The 17065-nt window shown below is 39.6% G+C and overlaps 1 protein-coding gene across 1 annotated transcript in view; it reads right to left on the reverse strand.

Moving 5' to 3' along the window:
• LOC134586126 (cytochrome P450 2K1-like) overlaps positions 1-15995 on the reverse strand; it is a 205994-nt gene extending 189999 nt beyond the window's left edge. The window contains exons 1-5 of the mRNA XM_063441636.1: positions 15967-15995; positions 15309-15510; positions 14267-14429; positions 13398-13547; positions 12339-12499 (exon numbers count right to left, since the gene is read on the reverse strand). Of these exons, the coding sequence (XP_063297706.1) occupies positions 12339-12499; positions 13398-13547; positions 14267-14429; positions 15309-15510; positions 15967-15995 (705 nt within the window). The remainder of the gene's footprint in view (positions 1-12338; positions 12500-13397; positions 13548-14266; positions 14430-15308; positions 15511-15966) is intronic.
• Positions 15996-17065: the final 1070 nt, after the last annotated feature.

The raw sequence follows: 17065 nt of genomic DNA on the forward strand, positions 1-17065 counted from the left end.
TTATTCCAACCAATTTAGGAATGTTAGGTGATTTATGCCCTTTATGGATTAAAACCAGACTCTGCATCAACTATGTAATTTTCCATGGGAGTTTTGCCATGGATCCCCCTCCGGCATGCCACAGTCCAGGTGTTAGTCCCCTTGAAACAACTTTTCCATCACTATTGTGGCCAGAAAGAGTCCCTGTGGGTTTTAAAATTCACCTGCCTATTGAAGTCTACGGCGGTTCGCCCGGTTCGCCCGTTCGAACATACGCGGAAGTTCGCCGTTCGCGAACGTAAAATTTCATGTTCGCGACATCACTCTTTAGAAATGATTTTCTTAAATTCTTTATTCTTACAGTTAAAATCACATATTAAATTGAGTGATAGAGGCTCTATATCATTAGTTGCATTCTTATATTTAATTACATCATTTCTATCTTTTTTTTTGTGACCTCTTCATAAGCTTTCTCCAACAGTTATTTATATCCATTCTCTTTAAAATCATTCATAATTCTATATGCTTGTTCTTGAAATGTAATACCTTCTGTGCAATTATATTTTTTTCTAAGGAGTTGTGCACTAAGTGTGTTCAACAGCCACAGGGAAAAGTGGAAACTGTTTTCCCCTAAGTAGCTGTTGGCGTCTACTTTTTTTAAAAAAAGTGCAAGTTTTCAGTCGTGCATCTTCAACATAAACATTGAATTTTAAAAATTCTACTGAAACCTTGCTAAAATTGGTCATAAGCTTAATGCCCCAATCATTATTGTTAAGATGTGTTAAAAATGATTTGAGTCATATCATCGCCTTGCAAAATAAAAATGTCAATGTAATGGCGCTAGACAATGAGGTACGCATCCTATCTACGGTCTTCATAGATTAATTATTGTTCCCTTAATGCCATAAATAAATTAGCGTAACTGCGCGCGAACCTTGTGCCCATCGCCGTTCCACATGTCTGTAAGTAAACATTTTCTCTAAGCCAAAAATAATTGTTGCTTAAAATCCATTTAATACCTTTTGACTAAAGAAATCTATCTGCAAATCCAAAAATGTCTGTGAATGTTCTAAAAAGTATTTAGCAGCTTGGCATCCTCTTTCATGGGAAATAATAGTATACAGCAAGCTGACATCCGCTGTTACTAAAAACACAATTTTCATTCCATTGGTGATCTGACAGCACTTGTAAAACATTCAAGGTATCTTTAAGATAGCTGGGGCATTTGCATACTATTGGTTGAAGGCACTTGTCCATGTATTGGGAAAACTTACTTGAAATTGACCCAATTCCAGAGACAATAAGCCTTCCTGAGGGTTTATTTCTATTCTTATGGATCTTCGGTAAATGATGAAAAAACTGTATCTTTGGGAGTGCAATGTTTAAAAATGTATATTCATTTTGATTAAGCATTCCCAACTTTTTCCTTCTATTTTTCATTTCTCTAGTTTGGTCTTAAAATTTTATAAGTGCTGGCGTCACTCAGGAGTCTAAGGGCTTCTTGTATATAATCCTCACTATTTAAAATCACTATTTAAAATCACTATTCCCCAGGGCCGGCCTTAGGGGTGTGCGAGCTGTGCGGCCGCACAGGGCGCCATGGAGCAGGGGGCGCTGTGCGGCCGCACAGCCGATTTAAAAAAAAAAAAAAAAAAAAAAAATTTTTTTTTTTACATTTGCAGCGGGGGCGGAGCTAAAAGCGCCGGAAAACGGCTGCAGGGGAAGCAGGAAGGAGTCCCTGCTTCCCCACCAAACAGTCACCAGGAGCTGCACTGCCTCAACAATGAACTCCACAGGTAACTGTGTGATTGTCAGGTGAGTGTGACTCTCTGCCTGTGTGTATGACTGTCTGCCTCTGTGTGTCTGTGTGTATGACTGTCTGCCTCTGTGTGTCTGTGTGTATGTGTGTGTGTGTGTGTGTGTATGACTGTCTGCCTCTGTATGTCTGTGTGTATGACTGTCTGCCTGTGTATGACTGTCTGCCTGTGTGTGTCTCTGTGTGTGTGTGTGTGTGTATGTATGACTGTCTGCCTGTGTGTGTGTGTGTGTGACTGTGTGTGTGTGTGTATATGACTGTCTGCCACTGTGTCTGTGTGTATTACTGTCTGCCACTGTGTGTGTGTCTGTGTGTATGACTGTCTGCCTCTGTGTGTATGACTATCTGCCTGTGTGTCTGTGTGTGTGTGTGTCTGTGTGTATATGACTGTCTGCCTCTGTGTGTGTGTCTGTGTGTATTACTGTCTGCCTCTGTGTGTGTCTGTGTGTATTACTGTCTGTGTGTGTCTGTGTGTATGACTGACTGTCTGCCTGTGTGTGTCTGTGTGTATGACTGTCTGCGTGTGTGTGTGTGTATGACTGTCTGCCTCTGTGTGTGTGTCTGTGTGTATTACTGTCTGCCTCTGTGTGTGTCTGTGTGTATTACTGTCTGTGTGTGTCTGTGTGTATGACTGACTGTCTGCCTGTGTGTGTGTGTGTGTGTGTGACTGTCTGCCTGTGTGTGTGTGTATGACTGTCTGCTTGTGTGTGTGTGGATGTCTTCCTGTGTGTGTATGGCCGTCTGACTCTGTGTGTGTGTGTGTGTGTCACATACAACCAATACACGCATATCACACACTGTTAATATACCCATTACAAATATCACACATAGCATACATATCACACACAGTCATCACACGTACTATTACATACACAGACAACACAAACATAACAGCATACATGGATGACGGGGGGGGGGGGCGCGCTGTGAAGATTTTTCGCACAGGGCGTCTAAATGCCTAAGGCCGGCCCTGCTATTCCCCCACCCTTGTCGACTGGTTTTATCACTATGGAATCATCTTGTCTCAATTCTATAATTGCTTGTCTTTCACCAAAGTTAAAGGGAAACTCCAGTGCCAGGAAAACAATCCGTTTTCCTGGCACTGCAGGTTCCCTCTCCCTCCCACCCCCAATACCCGGTTGCTGAAGGGGTGAAAACCCCTTCAGTAACTTACTTGAGGCAGCGACGATGTCCCACATCGCTGCCTCTCCCTCCGTGCCGCTCCTCCTTCTGACTGCAACGGCGGGTGGGCGAGATTGATCCCGCCCACCGGCCAGGGAGACCTAATGCATTGGCGCTCCCCATAGTAAAGCATTGAAAATGCATTTCATTGCTTTCCTATGGGGAAATGAGCAACGCTGGAGATCCTCACACAGCGTGAGGACGTCCAGCGACGCTCTAGCACAGGTTTCCTGTGCTAGGAACCAGGAAGTGCCCTCTAGTGGCTGTCTGTTAGACAGCCACTAGAGGTGGAGTTAACCCTGCAAGGTAATTATTGCAGTTTTTTTTATAAACTGCCATAATTATTACACTTGCAGGGTTAAGAGTAGTGGGAGTTGGCACCCAGGCCACTCCAATGGGCAGAAGTGGTCTGGGTGCCTGGAGTGTCCCTTTAAGGTTATACTGACTTTGATGTGGTTTTTTAATTTTATCAATATCCCTCATGACAATTTTTTCAAAAGTAGTCATTTCCTCAGAGATACTAAATCTAAGGTAGAATGTCGAGTTTTCCATGAGTTCTGTATGTTCAAAACCAGTATTTTCTACATGAAGTAATGACCTTTCAATTGGATTTTTTTAAAAGAATTTAAGACACATTTTTCTTTTGGATTTATTAAGATCCACATATACACTAAATAAGGTTTCGTAGCCGCGAACTTTAAACCTTTTTCCAATATTTTTTTCTAGTGGATTAGTAAGTACTTTATCAGATAGGTTAAAAATACCTTTACTTTTTACAGCCTGTCTTTTTTCCCTTTTTTGTAAATGTATTCCTCCTCTATTCCCCCTTCTTCCAAACTCCTTCTCCTTTTCCCTGGGGTTTCCTAATTCAATGGGTTGTCCTTGAATCGGCCCCTCATGTGGCTGTGCCAAAAATCCTCATCCCTGTGTTGTGCATTAAATGCATTAAATCTATTATAGGTAGGGATACCCATACTGGCCTGAAGACTTTTGACCCTCGTAGTGAAACACTAAGATAGGGGTGGGAAATGATCATTTCTATTAATTAATGGGTAGTTTTACAAGGAGGAGTTGGAATACAATGGATTGTAGGTGAATCAATGGACATTGATTTTTTTTCTTTTTCATGCTTTCCTAGAGATTTCATAGATATTTCCTCAAAGGCAATTTCAATCATGTCTAGAGTATTTGTTCGGACAGCTTTGAGACAAGAGTTTGTGTGGTTTTTGAAGATGGACAAATACCAAGGACTGAAAGAAGAGCTACAAACACGGGCGGACTGAGAACCCTCAGGGCCCCCGGGCAAAATAAATCAAGGCCCCCTTACAGGCCCCACCCATGCGCAAGCCCCACCCTTGTCCCGCCTCCATGCCCCGCCTCCAACCACACCCTACACAATCTTTAGACACAAGGAACAAAAGTGCAATAATCCCCTCGTGGCCCCAGTAGAGACTACAATTGAGGGCTAAAGGGGCCTGGAGGCGGGTCTCTCCAACACTCTGGTTCCTATTCACAATATAGCAACACAACATAGCTCGCTGATACCTAGGCCAAGTTGGCTCCTCTTACCTTAATTACTGTTGCTGGCTGGCAGTCTGTGGTCTTGCTGGAAGGCTGTGGCTGGCAGGCTGTGGCTTGCTGGCAGGCTGTAGGTTTGCTGACTACTGCCGGCAGGCTGTGGATTGCTGGCTATGACTGGCAGGCTCTGGGCTTGCTGGCTGTAAGCCCATGGCTTGCTGTAGGCATGTGGGCTGGCTGGCCTGTGGGCTGGCTGGCTGGCCAGTCTGTGGGCTGGCTGTCTACTGGGGCACTTGTAGATTATTTAAAGAAATAATCCATGCACAATAACCACTACTGCTGTGTAGTGGTTATGGTGCCAAGAGGGCCGGGACCCCCTCCCAGAGTAAGTAGTCAAACAGTTGGACAACTTACCTGGGGTTTGCTGGGATATGGGGCTGTAGTAGGGTATAGGAGCAGTGGTGCAATGTGTGAGGGGTGCAGTGTGTGTGGGGGGCTGTGTGTGTGTGTGGAAATGTTAGTATGGGGGTCTGTGTGGGTGGGTGGGCAGTAGTGTATGTGTGTGTGAGGCAATGTGTGTAAATGTGTATGGGGCAGTGTGTGGCAGTGTGTGAATGTGTATGGGGGAACTGTGTGTGTGGGGGGGGGGCAGTATGTGTATGTGAGCAGTGTATGTATGGGTGGCAGTGTGTGTGGGGGCAGTGTATGAATGGGTGGCAGTGTTTGGGGTTTAGTGTATGTATGGGTGGCAGTATTTGTGGGGCAGTGTTTGTGGGGCTGAGTGTGTCTGGGGGGCACTGTATGTATGGGTGGCAGTGTGTGTGTGTGGGGGGGCAATATGTGTATGGAAGCAGTGTGTGTGTGGGGCAGTGTATGTATGGGTGGCAGTGTTTGTGGGGCATTGTGTGTGTGGGGCAGTGTATGCATGGGTGTAAGTGTTTGTGGGGCTTTGTGTGTGGGGGCAGTGTGTGTGGGGCAGTGTGTGTGTGGGGGGGGCAGTGTGAGTATGGGGGGTAGGTTTTTTTATATCAATTTAAATAAATATATTTATGTCCCCCCTCCCTTCTTACCTTTACTGAGGGAGGAGGAGGGACTTATTTCGATCCCTTAGCTCCAGGGCTAGAGTTCACTCTTGTGAGATTTGGAGCGTTGCCATGGTAACCACAGCAACGCTCCGTGCTCGCAAGAGTAAGACCCAGAGGAGCAACAGGCTGACTCCTCTCTCACTCCCTGCCGGCTGCCAGCACAGTTCTGATCTCCCCTCCAGTCCGTGAAGGAACATTGCAGGGCTGGCACTTGGACAATGCGAGCCCTGCATTAGCCAGCAAGGGAGATTGCCCCGTTGTGTCCCCCCCCCCCCCCGATCCGCCACTAGGGTGGCAGCCTCGCCGGTCCGGCGGCACTCCTGTTTCTAATGCTGAAGACTGAAGGAGGGAGGAGCATGTCTCTCTATAAAGCTCCCTTGCGGTTCCCACAATTCCCAGCACAGTGTACTGTGCATACTATGCTGGGAATCGTGGAAACTGCAAAGGAGTATGATACAGAGACATGCTCCTCCCTCCTTCAGTCTTCAGCATTAGAGACAGGAGTGACGCCGGACCGGCGAGGCTGCCACCCGGCGTGGAATGCGGCCGCCCAGCCCCCTCAGAGTGTGCCACCAGACCGGCCACCCGGTGGCACCTACTTGCGCAGCCCCCAGATGCCACAGAAATTTTCCAGTGGGCCACACCAGCCTTGCCGCAGGGCCCCCCTCCCAGCCGGACCCTCGGACCATGTCCGAAGTGCCCGACCGGTCAGTTCGCCCCTGGCTACAAAGGATGTGGACAGTGAAGGCATTAGTAGTTGCAGTTGTGATAGGAGCACTTCAAAATGTTAAGTTAAAATGGTAGCAGACTTCTATTCTATTTTTTCAAGTCTGGATTTTATGGCCTAAATATTTACAGTCCCCATAGTTGGTCATTATAAGATCAACCTTTATGAAAGCTTCAGAAATATTATATTCAATGAAATATTGTACATAAGGAAATATAAAACCATGCAGTCATCATAAGATACACACGATTAAAATGTCAATACATATTAAAAATAATTTTAATAAGAGTATAATATATAAATAAACTCATGACACTAAATTTATATTACATATGGCCATTGTGCAATAAATATAAACTTTATACAAAATGATCTTACAAAATGTCCCTTTTTGTATTTAAATTAGAATTGTTCCTCATGATGATCAGGATTTACGAGGTAAAGCACACATTTCAGTCATTAAAGGACTCACACTAGTCCTAGTCTTTGGAATGAGCTCAATTGTAGCATAAGGTGGAAGCTGAAATGTGAAGTTCTGCAGTAGCCTTGTGAAGAACAAGAACAACTCAATTTTTGCCAAATTCTCACCGACACAGCTTCTGCGACCTAAGGAAAATAAGAATGGCAGTAGTAAATCTGCAGTAAATTTGTTTATGGAAATAGACACTTGGCATTCTGTGGGCCTAAAATAAGAGAGAGATTCCCTGTAGAAAAGGGAAAGCTCTGACACAAAAGCATGTTTAACTAGGCAGAGCTTAGTCAATTTTCCATACATGTAGGTTGCTTTAACCTGTTGAGTTAAAGGAACATTATAGTCACCTAAATTACTTTAGCTAAATAAAGCAGTTTTAGTGTAGTGTAGTGTATAGATCATTCCCCTGCAATTTCACTACTCAATTCACTGTCATTTAGGAGTTAAATCAAGTTGTTTCTGTTTATGCAGCCCTAGCCACACCTCCCCTGGCTATGATTGACAGAGCCTGCATGGAAAAAAAAAACTGGTTTCACTTTCAAACAGATGTAATTTACCTTAAATAATTGTATCTCAATCTCTAAATTGAACTTTAATCACATACAGGAGGCTCTTGCAGGGTCTAGCAAGCTATTAACATAGCAGGGGATAAGAAAATCTTAATTAAACAGAACTTGCAATAAAGAAAGCCTAAATAGGGCTCTCTTTACAGGAAGTGTTTATGGAAGGCTGTGCAAGTCACATGCAGGGAGGTGTGACTAGGGTTCATAAACAAAGGGATTTAACTCCTAAATGGCAGAGGATTGAGCAGTGAGGCTGCAGGGGCATGTTCTATACACCAACACTGCTTCATTAAGCTAAAGTTGTTCAGGTGACTATAGTGTCCCTTTAATAATAATAATGAGTGTCTGTTGGGTTAATAATGCTGAATAAGTAGTACAGTACATCCTGGTGTGAACATTTATCTAGCTACTTGGCACCTCTATGTTTAGTGAGACATTACTGAATAAATTGAACTGTATATATCCACAGCAATCCTTTCTTACTTCTGTTGTAAGTATGCATAAAAAGTTACACTCTGTTTAGAAAATAAAATTTTAAAAAATTGCCAACTTGATTCTGAATGAACGTACCAGCTGAAAAGGGCATGAATGCTTCGTTCTTCAAAAACCTCCCTTGAGAATCCAGAAAGTGCTTAGGATAAAATTCATTTGGTTTCTCAAAATAAGCCTCATCTTGCAGCACAGATGACAGAAGTGGAATAATGTGGGTCCCCTATAAATAAATACAATTATAATTAAATCCTTTTTTTTAATTATTATTACGCTATTATGAATTTTTAAGCCTGTTCCATATTTTCTAATGATCATTCCTGGAAACCTATCACCTTTTTTTTACAGGTTATATTTCTTATAGCCCACACTTTCAGTGGAAATCTCTTTTCCTTCTAACTCTGTCTCTTTAGCTTGCAGTCTTTGCTGAACTATATTTTTATTTTCCTATTTCAAACAATTTAATGGAGAGCATACATAAAAAATAAAAAGAATAAATGAAAGCATGCATAAAGACAGATTCCATAGATACAATGTCAGTGCATATGATTTTTAGAGCATTAAGCATATAGAATATTAGGCACACATAAGGAAAGAACCCTACTTTGTTATACATTAGTGTGATGTAGAGAATACATCTTTTAACATCATTACCACAAAAAAAATTAAGTTACATAACTTTACTTTTTAAAGAAAAGCTATACATCAGTTAAACAATACAAATGCAAGCAAATTGAATAGCATAACTAAATGGATATAGTATGCCAAATTACTAACCTTAGGAATAAAATATCCCCTAAATGTGACATCACGGGTGGTTGCATGTGGAATGTTCAGCGGTATAACATTACCAAACCTCTGGATTTCATGAATAACCGCATCTGTGTATGGCATTAACTTTCGGTGATCTGTTTGAGGTTTGGCAGAACCTATCACTTTGTCGATTTCATTTTGAACATTTTCTGCATTAGTTAAAAACAATATTAATTTACGTCATTCAAAAAAAAAAAAAAAAAACTTCAGTTATCCCGAAAATGCAAACTCAAAATGTGAACATGACATAAAACAGTTTTTCCATTATCTTTACTGTATACGACAACGTAAACTCAGATCTTCATAACTACAATGTCTAATTGCTTGGATATCTAGCCTCTATTTAATCGTATTCAATTAAACTTATGCAACTATGATTTCTTTTTTTTTTACTTTGTAATATTTGGTTTACATTTTTTAATATAAACTTTAAAATAAAATTATCTTAAATCAAGGCCATGGATGGTGTTGTAACCATCATGTCTGGGTTTGATCTCTACTTGTCATTCTACTTACTGTGCTTTTTTTAATGTTTGATATGATGGATCATTTTGATATAATATGGTCATCAATGGGGGCTTGTAAAGTTTCATGATGATGGGAAGCTATACTCTGACAAAGCATAATAATGACAAAGCATCAAGGGAGATGTAGTCTACAACATATAAAGTACCCAAGGTTGCCTATCACTGCTATTCGTACATGTATTGAGAGAGCAGCCACGAAGCGGTTACCAAAGGAGTCTTAAATGCGTTCAATGTACAGATATCTTTTCTTAGAGTGTACCGAATCTTATGTCAATGGGTGATATCAGAAATGCCAATAGAGCAAACTAGGTAATTTTTGGGGTGTACCAAGAAAATTGAATGAGCATACTAAAACTTGGCACGGTTAGTTTTGCGGTTTACTTTGATAAGTTGGATGCACAGAAACAGATGGTGCACAAACAAGCTTACATTCTGGTCTACAGAAGTGAGCATGTAAACATGTTTCTTACTTTGGATCTCTGGATGTGTCATCATTAGAACAATGCTCCATAGAAGAGTTGTGGCAGTTGTCTCCATTCCAGCAGTTAACAGATTACTCAAAATCTCTATTAAATTTTCATTCTTGAAAAACAAGCCTGAGTTGTCTTTCTCCTGAAATAAAAAAAACACAATATGTTTTGATGTTTTTTATAGAGCAATTTATTTCTGCTTTTAGCATGTTCTTTAGGCAACAACCTCTTTTTCTAACATAGTACAACGATTTTCAGAAATGTATGTTGTATAGATATATGTAACATACACACGTTGGCCAGGAACTATAACCCATGACAGATAACTATCAATATATTGGTGGTTTTAGATCAGTACCTGATGCTGCTTGAAAACGAATGCATCAATAAGATTCCTCTGGTCATTTATATCTGCGTGGTCCTTGTCGACTACGAATGTCTCTCCAAGAAAGTCTCTTAAATCTTTACTTTTTTGGAAAGCTGTCTGGTGACTTCCACGTATCCAGCGCATTAAAGAGGGAAAGGCATTGTATAACTGATGGAAAAAAAAATATAGAGAATTTATTTTTATTTTTATTTTTTATTCAAAATAGAAACTAAAAACTTCAGAAGGATATTTCTGCATTTTGATGTTCCCTTGAATATAACTATTTGTGAAAGTGTTTAATGATTTAAAACCCAAGATGTATAGCTTTTGGCTATTTTTGGTAGTTATACTAACCCCCGCCCTAGGGCACTAAGGCTTTAGCTGCATTTAGTAAACAGTATTCAATAGAATTTGTATATTTCTTTGAGTTTGGGGGAAAGATGTAGGCAGCTTTCAGTAAATGTACTAGGTTAAGGGATCTTGGTGACCTGGGCGATAAGTGGAAGGACCTCCTTCCAATACCACTGGATGACAGGGCAATCCCATCATATATGGGAAAAAGTTCCTCTCCCCTCCCCGCAAAATGGTATGCAGGTGTTCCCGAGTAAAACTTAAAAGTAAAATTGGGTTAAATTATATTGGGGTTAGTGGCGAGCATTGACTAGTGAGTAGGTATCCCTTAGCAAATTTCCTACATAGATGGAGCAGGGGGGTGATCGTGGGGTGTTGTCGAGGACACAGCGAGTAGATAGGGGTAGTCTGCCAAGGTAGTGTGGCTAGGGTTGAGTCAACCCAGGATTGCTCCATGTCCTTCCAGTGTTTTGTACTATATTCGGGTGAGTTGGGTAGCTAAATAATATTTGAAAGGGTCTGGCATCCCTAATCCCCTTTACATTTTGGTCTAGTTAGATTTGAAAATGCTAATCTGGGCTTCTTATTGAACCATATATAGTCCAGAAACATTCTTTTCAAGGATGCGAAGAAGGAGGAAAGTACTTAGATGGGGAGAGTCTGATATATGCACAGGAGACGAGGCAGGGCATTCATCTTTAAGATATGAATTAGTCCCATCCAGGAGAATTAGGGCTTATTCCACTTTGCCAAGTCTCATGTAATAGAATGAATCAGTGGTAAGTAATTTTGACTATAAAAGGTCCTTAGTGCCAGACGTGATATTCAGCCCTAGGTATTGACATATGTATTGGTGACATTTATTTTAATTCACCTTTTCAGAGGATTATTGCAGGTGGGAGGGAGGAAAATTAATATTTGCTTGCATTATATTGTATACTGTAGCATGGAATATATGCATAAGAACACAGATTTGTAAAATTATCCCACAATGTAAAACAACGAATAGGTGTTATGACGTAGCACCTGGCACCCCGACTGGGTGCCTCCGCCAATCGATGCTTCCTAACTGACGCTGAGGACCATAAGCACCGTAGCCCCCCACCCCCAGCTGCCACAGATTGGCTGATGTCACACCGTCCCTTCCCACCCTGGACCAAACTCCTGAATCCAGCTCTCAGTGGGAAGGCCTAGTGGTTATAGTAGTATAGCTGTTCCCTACAATCACAAGACGAGGCTGCGTGTTGAGGGTGAAGTGGACTGGTTTAATGGAAGCCACACTGGCATTTTATGCAATTATCTCCAGGCAGAAAAAACACATATTTAGCAAAACCCCAAAAGTACCCCAAAAACACATAATATTCCCACTGGTAGCCCTGATGTGGGTGACCAACATATCCAAAAATCACCCAGATCAGTTCAGGGGTTCAGGAATTTCCTGGACATTTTTTACCGACCGCACGAATGGTCCCATGCCCAAAACGGTTCCATAGAACCACGGCTAAGTGCCGCTGGGGGACTGAGCGAAAACAGAGAGCTAGCGTTCGTTTCTATGGAAAGTGCCAAACTAGGGGAACCAGGGGAAATAAAATATGGGTCTTTACAGTCGTTGACTTAGCCCATAGTCTTTAAGCAAGAGGCTGGCAAACAGGCCCCTCCAAAAACCAGTGGCGAGGTTACTTTCGCCACGTGTGTTTATAACCTATATACAGGAAGTGCAGTTACTGAGCTTTTTGAACAATACATGATATTGCAGGCTACTATTGTAGCTTGAAATAATGCCTGTAGAATGTGAATTATGGTCCGAGTAAGTTTAATTATCAGGACGTCCGCAAATAGTTTACAACAACACTATAATGGTGCATGCACATTGGAAAATGTGGGAACGCTCTCCTTAGAATTTATACAGGTTGTCCTGGATTGAATGTAGTGAGACTACACCACTGATGCATAATTATATATACATATATATTTCTTACCACAACCATGGGACTTGCAAAAAACCTTATATTTGCATTAACCATCCAAATGAGCTTTTCAAATGTGGGATCGTTGTAGTCAAAGCGGTGGCCATGTAGAATGGACACAATGACATTGGCTACAGCAGCATGCATCAAGGATGTGTCTTCAAATGGCTGGCCTTGGATGGAAAATAAATGTACATTAGTAATGTTTTGGAGACATTTGAAGCACATTGTATGGTGAGTAATATTACAAGTTCATTACTTTTGGAAAGGTATATTAAATTGTCCCCTACAAGGGTATTTGAATACTATGGCTATGGGTATTAATTGTATAACCCAAGGTGGCCAAGAAGAGGCTTCACCAGATGTTGCAGACCTACAACTTCCATGATGATTTGCCAGCATCATGGTTTTGGCCTTAATTCAGAGAATATTTAATATAAACATTGGGAAAAAGATATTAATTCTGCTTTCATTACGTATAAATTCACAGATACATGCAAAACTACTTCTGAAATGCCGTACATTAATTCACTTTAATACGGCATTGGACTGATTTCTAGATCATGCAAGTGGCATTTAATTGCCTTATATTTAAAAGGTACATATACATACTATACTAACTGTATATGCATTGTATTTGAGCAAAATCAGCCCTCCTGATGGAACCCCATACACCTCCCAAACAAATGAGACATCAGAAGGAAAATGTGTGATAGAACCATATTAAAATTTTATGAAAACACATTACAATAAAACTGTGCAGTTTAAGATTTTTTTTTACAGAAAAACCATGTGCAAACGTAAAAGTCTATGAAAATTATCACTGAAAAAAATATTTAAAAAAAACTAGGTTCTCAACTCATGGAGCCTTGCAAGGAGGGGGGTTAAGAAACAAATACACAACCACCAGTACTCCGATGTAAATGCACTTCTAGTAAGCCAAGGAAATGAAATTATTCTCAATAAATATATGTTCCAATGTGATAGTTTTATTTCAAATTTCTTTATTTGTTATAAAGTCATATTTTAAACTATTTGCTGCAATTTAAATAGAATGAACACATAACTAACCATTGTAGGATTTAAAGACGTCCACCAATGCGTCACATTCTTCAATAATTGTGTTTTCAATTATTTTCTTTCCAACACCAAAATCTCTCAGAGCCGACAGGGTAAATCTTCTCATCACTTTCCAGTTTTCACCATGAGCAAAGATTATACCTAAATACACAGACAAACAACCATGATTATTAAAATATTTGAGGAAGACAATTAAAAAATGCTTACCACTTTTAATTGGAATTTCGGTCTAAATCTCGCAGGTCTTTTCAAACATTATTCCTGTTAGAGATGTGCGCCTTGTATTGCATGTTCGGTGAAATTTTGAGAAGAGAAGTTGTAGAAAAACTGGATAAAAAGGATCCTTAGAAACTTACAAAATATTCAAATGATAACTCTGCATTTTATCATTATACATAAGTACGTCTAATACAGCCTCCCTAGCTATTTAGAGTGTTTTCAGACACATTCCTCATTTTTCATATTGCAGCTTTATCTTAGTTTGTTTATACATTTTTCCTGTCCATCTACAATAAAATTCCTAGTTGTTCTCATATGCATGTCAAGCAGGAAACTGATGGGTCTTTCTTCGCATAGAAACTCAAATCATGTTTCCACAGCTATCCCAAGTCCAACTTGAGATGTGCAAGTGATAGATTACAATCTATATTTTAAGTTATATGAGTGCCAACTTAACCTTTAAAATCACTTATAATATGATCATGTTGCGCATGGACTGAGAGTACTAATATTTTTTTAATGTTATAGATGCTTGTACAAGGCATCAGGATATATGAACACACTAGCTGTCCATTACCTGCATTTTTTGGGTGGATTATACCATTATATATTTTGTTTCTAACCACAATTCACCAATTCACCTCGTCCTTTTGTGGTTTCCTCAATCGCTGGTATGATGGGTCTCTCTGAAAACACGTCACCATGGTTTACAAGGGCATCTTTTACCACGTCATAGCCACACAGTACAACAACTTTTTTAAATCCCATCTGCATGCTGAATATTGGTCCATATTTCTTTGACAGCTGCAAAATTTATTTAAAATAGGTGAATGTAGTATGCAGTTCTATTTATTTTCAGTAATTGAACAGCAAATGATTGACAGTTCTCATACTAAATAATTGTCTAATGTTTCTGCATATAGTAAGCATGTTGAATTCATTGTCGGCTTTAGTTAGTCAGTAACTCACTTACAAAGGTTGTCATATGAATGTTACTGTACTGACGCAGCTATGAAATTGCTATTAAGGGTAAGCAAGGGTGATTTTTAGCTTGTCTCTGCAGTCAAAAAAAATCCATGCATCCCTCACTGTACACAAGTCATTCCATCCCAAAATTATAAGCAAGGTGTAAGCAATATGTGAACCTTTTTCACATCATAAAGAACAAGGCGCCTGCAGCTGACTTTGGTTACCGATTTCCTATCATTCTATTAGAGGATTGATGACTGGTTACAGATTAAAAATCAAATGGTGCAACAACAGCTGCTCTATAATCTGACTTCTAGATAGGAATTTAGTTGGCAAAGATTTGTGTTGATAAATCAATAGGTACTTCCTTTATAGGGGATTTAAAACAATTAAAAAAAAAATTGTAGCAGAAATGTTCAGGTGCGTACTCTGGTTACATATTCACTATATATTATTTTTTAAAAAAAAGTATTATGGGATAATTACACTTTGTGTTAATTTCTTTAAAATACCAGATAAGACAGTTCTAGCCAGTTCAATGCATTGGACAAACCAGTGCAGACTGTATTACTCTCCTGATGCCAATCTAGCATTAGCCTCATCTTCTTCTAGTTTTATGTGGGTTTGCTGCTGATAATCTTACCCATAGCTTTGATTTTCTCCCTCTTTTCGTGGTGGTGTGCTTTTTTTTGTTAGTTTTTTTGTTTTAATTACCTTTTGAAAAGTTTGATGTGGCCTTAGTTTACTGGTGAGCAGAATGTGCATATTGCCAATCAGAGGAAACTTTTTCGGTCCAGGAGGAAACTTCTTGTATAAAGATCTCTTCCAGTCACTGTAAATATTAATCAGTAATAGGACTAGAACAACAGACAGGAGTACCGAAACTGGGTCGATGGCAAACATGACTGCAGAGAATCTAGAAGGGAGGGGGAAAGAAATTAAGACATTCATATAAATAACCTCAATCCACACATTTAAAGATGCACAAATCATGCCAAACTGAGGAACAATTTAAAGGGAATTGGAAATATTAATGTGAAATTTTCAAAATCAAAAAAGTCTTAATATATCTTTTTTGTACGCAAGTGAACATATAACCATATACAGTATGATTTCTGTAGTCTCCTCGTCATTGGGTTTCACTTAGCGCTCTACATCTTGCTATTAAATCTATCTTCTGAATGCACATTCATTTTAATGATTATTTTTAATGCACAGAGGAATCTGTTTCAGGTATGTCTGAAGAGTCATTCATTCAATCCAGGACAACCTGTATAAATTCTAAGGAGAGCGTTCCCACATTTTCCAATGTGCATGCACCATTATAGTGTTGTTGTAAACTATTTGCGGACGTCCTGTTAATTAAACTTACTCGGACCATAATTCACATTCTACAGGCATTATTTCAAGCTACAATAGTAGCCTGCCATATCATGTATTGTTCTAGGTTTCCAGCCAGTGAACATCACGATTAAATGACCATAGCTGGTCCCCTTCCTGTTTTTGGCTATTTTTAGTTCCCCACTAACTTGGCTAAAGAATAAAGAGAGACCAGAACATTTATTGATTTGATAGTAAGAAAGACAAGTATCTTTTTAGGATTTTATTTCTGTCATTTTAGAACGCTCCATTTCCCACATCCAGACAATGTCTGTAACCATGACTACTATTATTAAAAGCTTCTACACTTATCATTCTCCAGATATCAAGTTACATCTGACTATTTACTATCCTGATTTTACAAATTGGATACAAATTCAGCCAGTAGGAGCATGCTTTGTAATGATAACCGCGGGTGGAAAATACAATTGCTTGAAATAAAGAAACATAAACAATTTTAGGTTTAAATGTGATACTTTGCGTAATTTTGAGTTTGTCCTGAATATTGCTCCAGGGATCACAAACCTTTAATTTTTCCAAATGTATACATTCTATGAAATTTGGGATAAATTTGCTATTTATTGAATATCTAAAATACATAGGCTTTGTAAAGAACAAGCGCATTTCTGGTTTATTAGCAGACATGTGATTACTTCAAATTGTATAGATAGTTATTCATTTATTAAACTAACCTAAACTGCGTGTAGCAAAACCCTGATTGTAGCACATTTAAAGCTATAATGTCTAAACCTGCCTCCTCTTAAATTCCCAGGTAACTGGTAAAAAAATAGACTATGGATTACCATTGCACTGACATAGAACATCAGGGTGGAATCCTATGAAAGTATTTTAAAATAGGTAAAATGCTACATAGATACACAAGGGCTTCCAATACAATTAGCTAGGTCTCTAATTGGCTATATTTATTTCTTCACATGGTTAATGGTTAATGTTTTAGCAGGTTTTAAATTTACCCCATTCATAAGTGTAATTCATACCAGACCATTTTTTTAATGACATTTGGACTCCAGAGTGAAATATTGGCCAAGCTATCATATCTTGTCAGTAGATAAATCAGACCAGCACAGTCA

The sequence above is a fragment of the Pelobates fuscus genome, chromosome 2, assembly GCF_036172605.1.
Source record: "Pelobates fuscus isolate aPelFus1 chromosome 2, aPelFus1.pri, whole genome shotgun sequence".
NCBI lineage: Eukaryota > Metazoa > Chordata > Amphibia > Anura > Pelobatidae > Pelobates > Pelobates fuscus.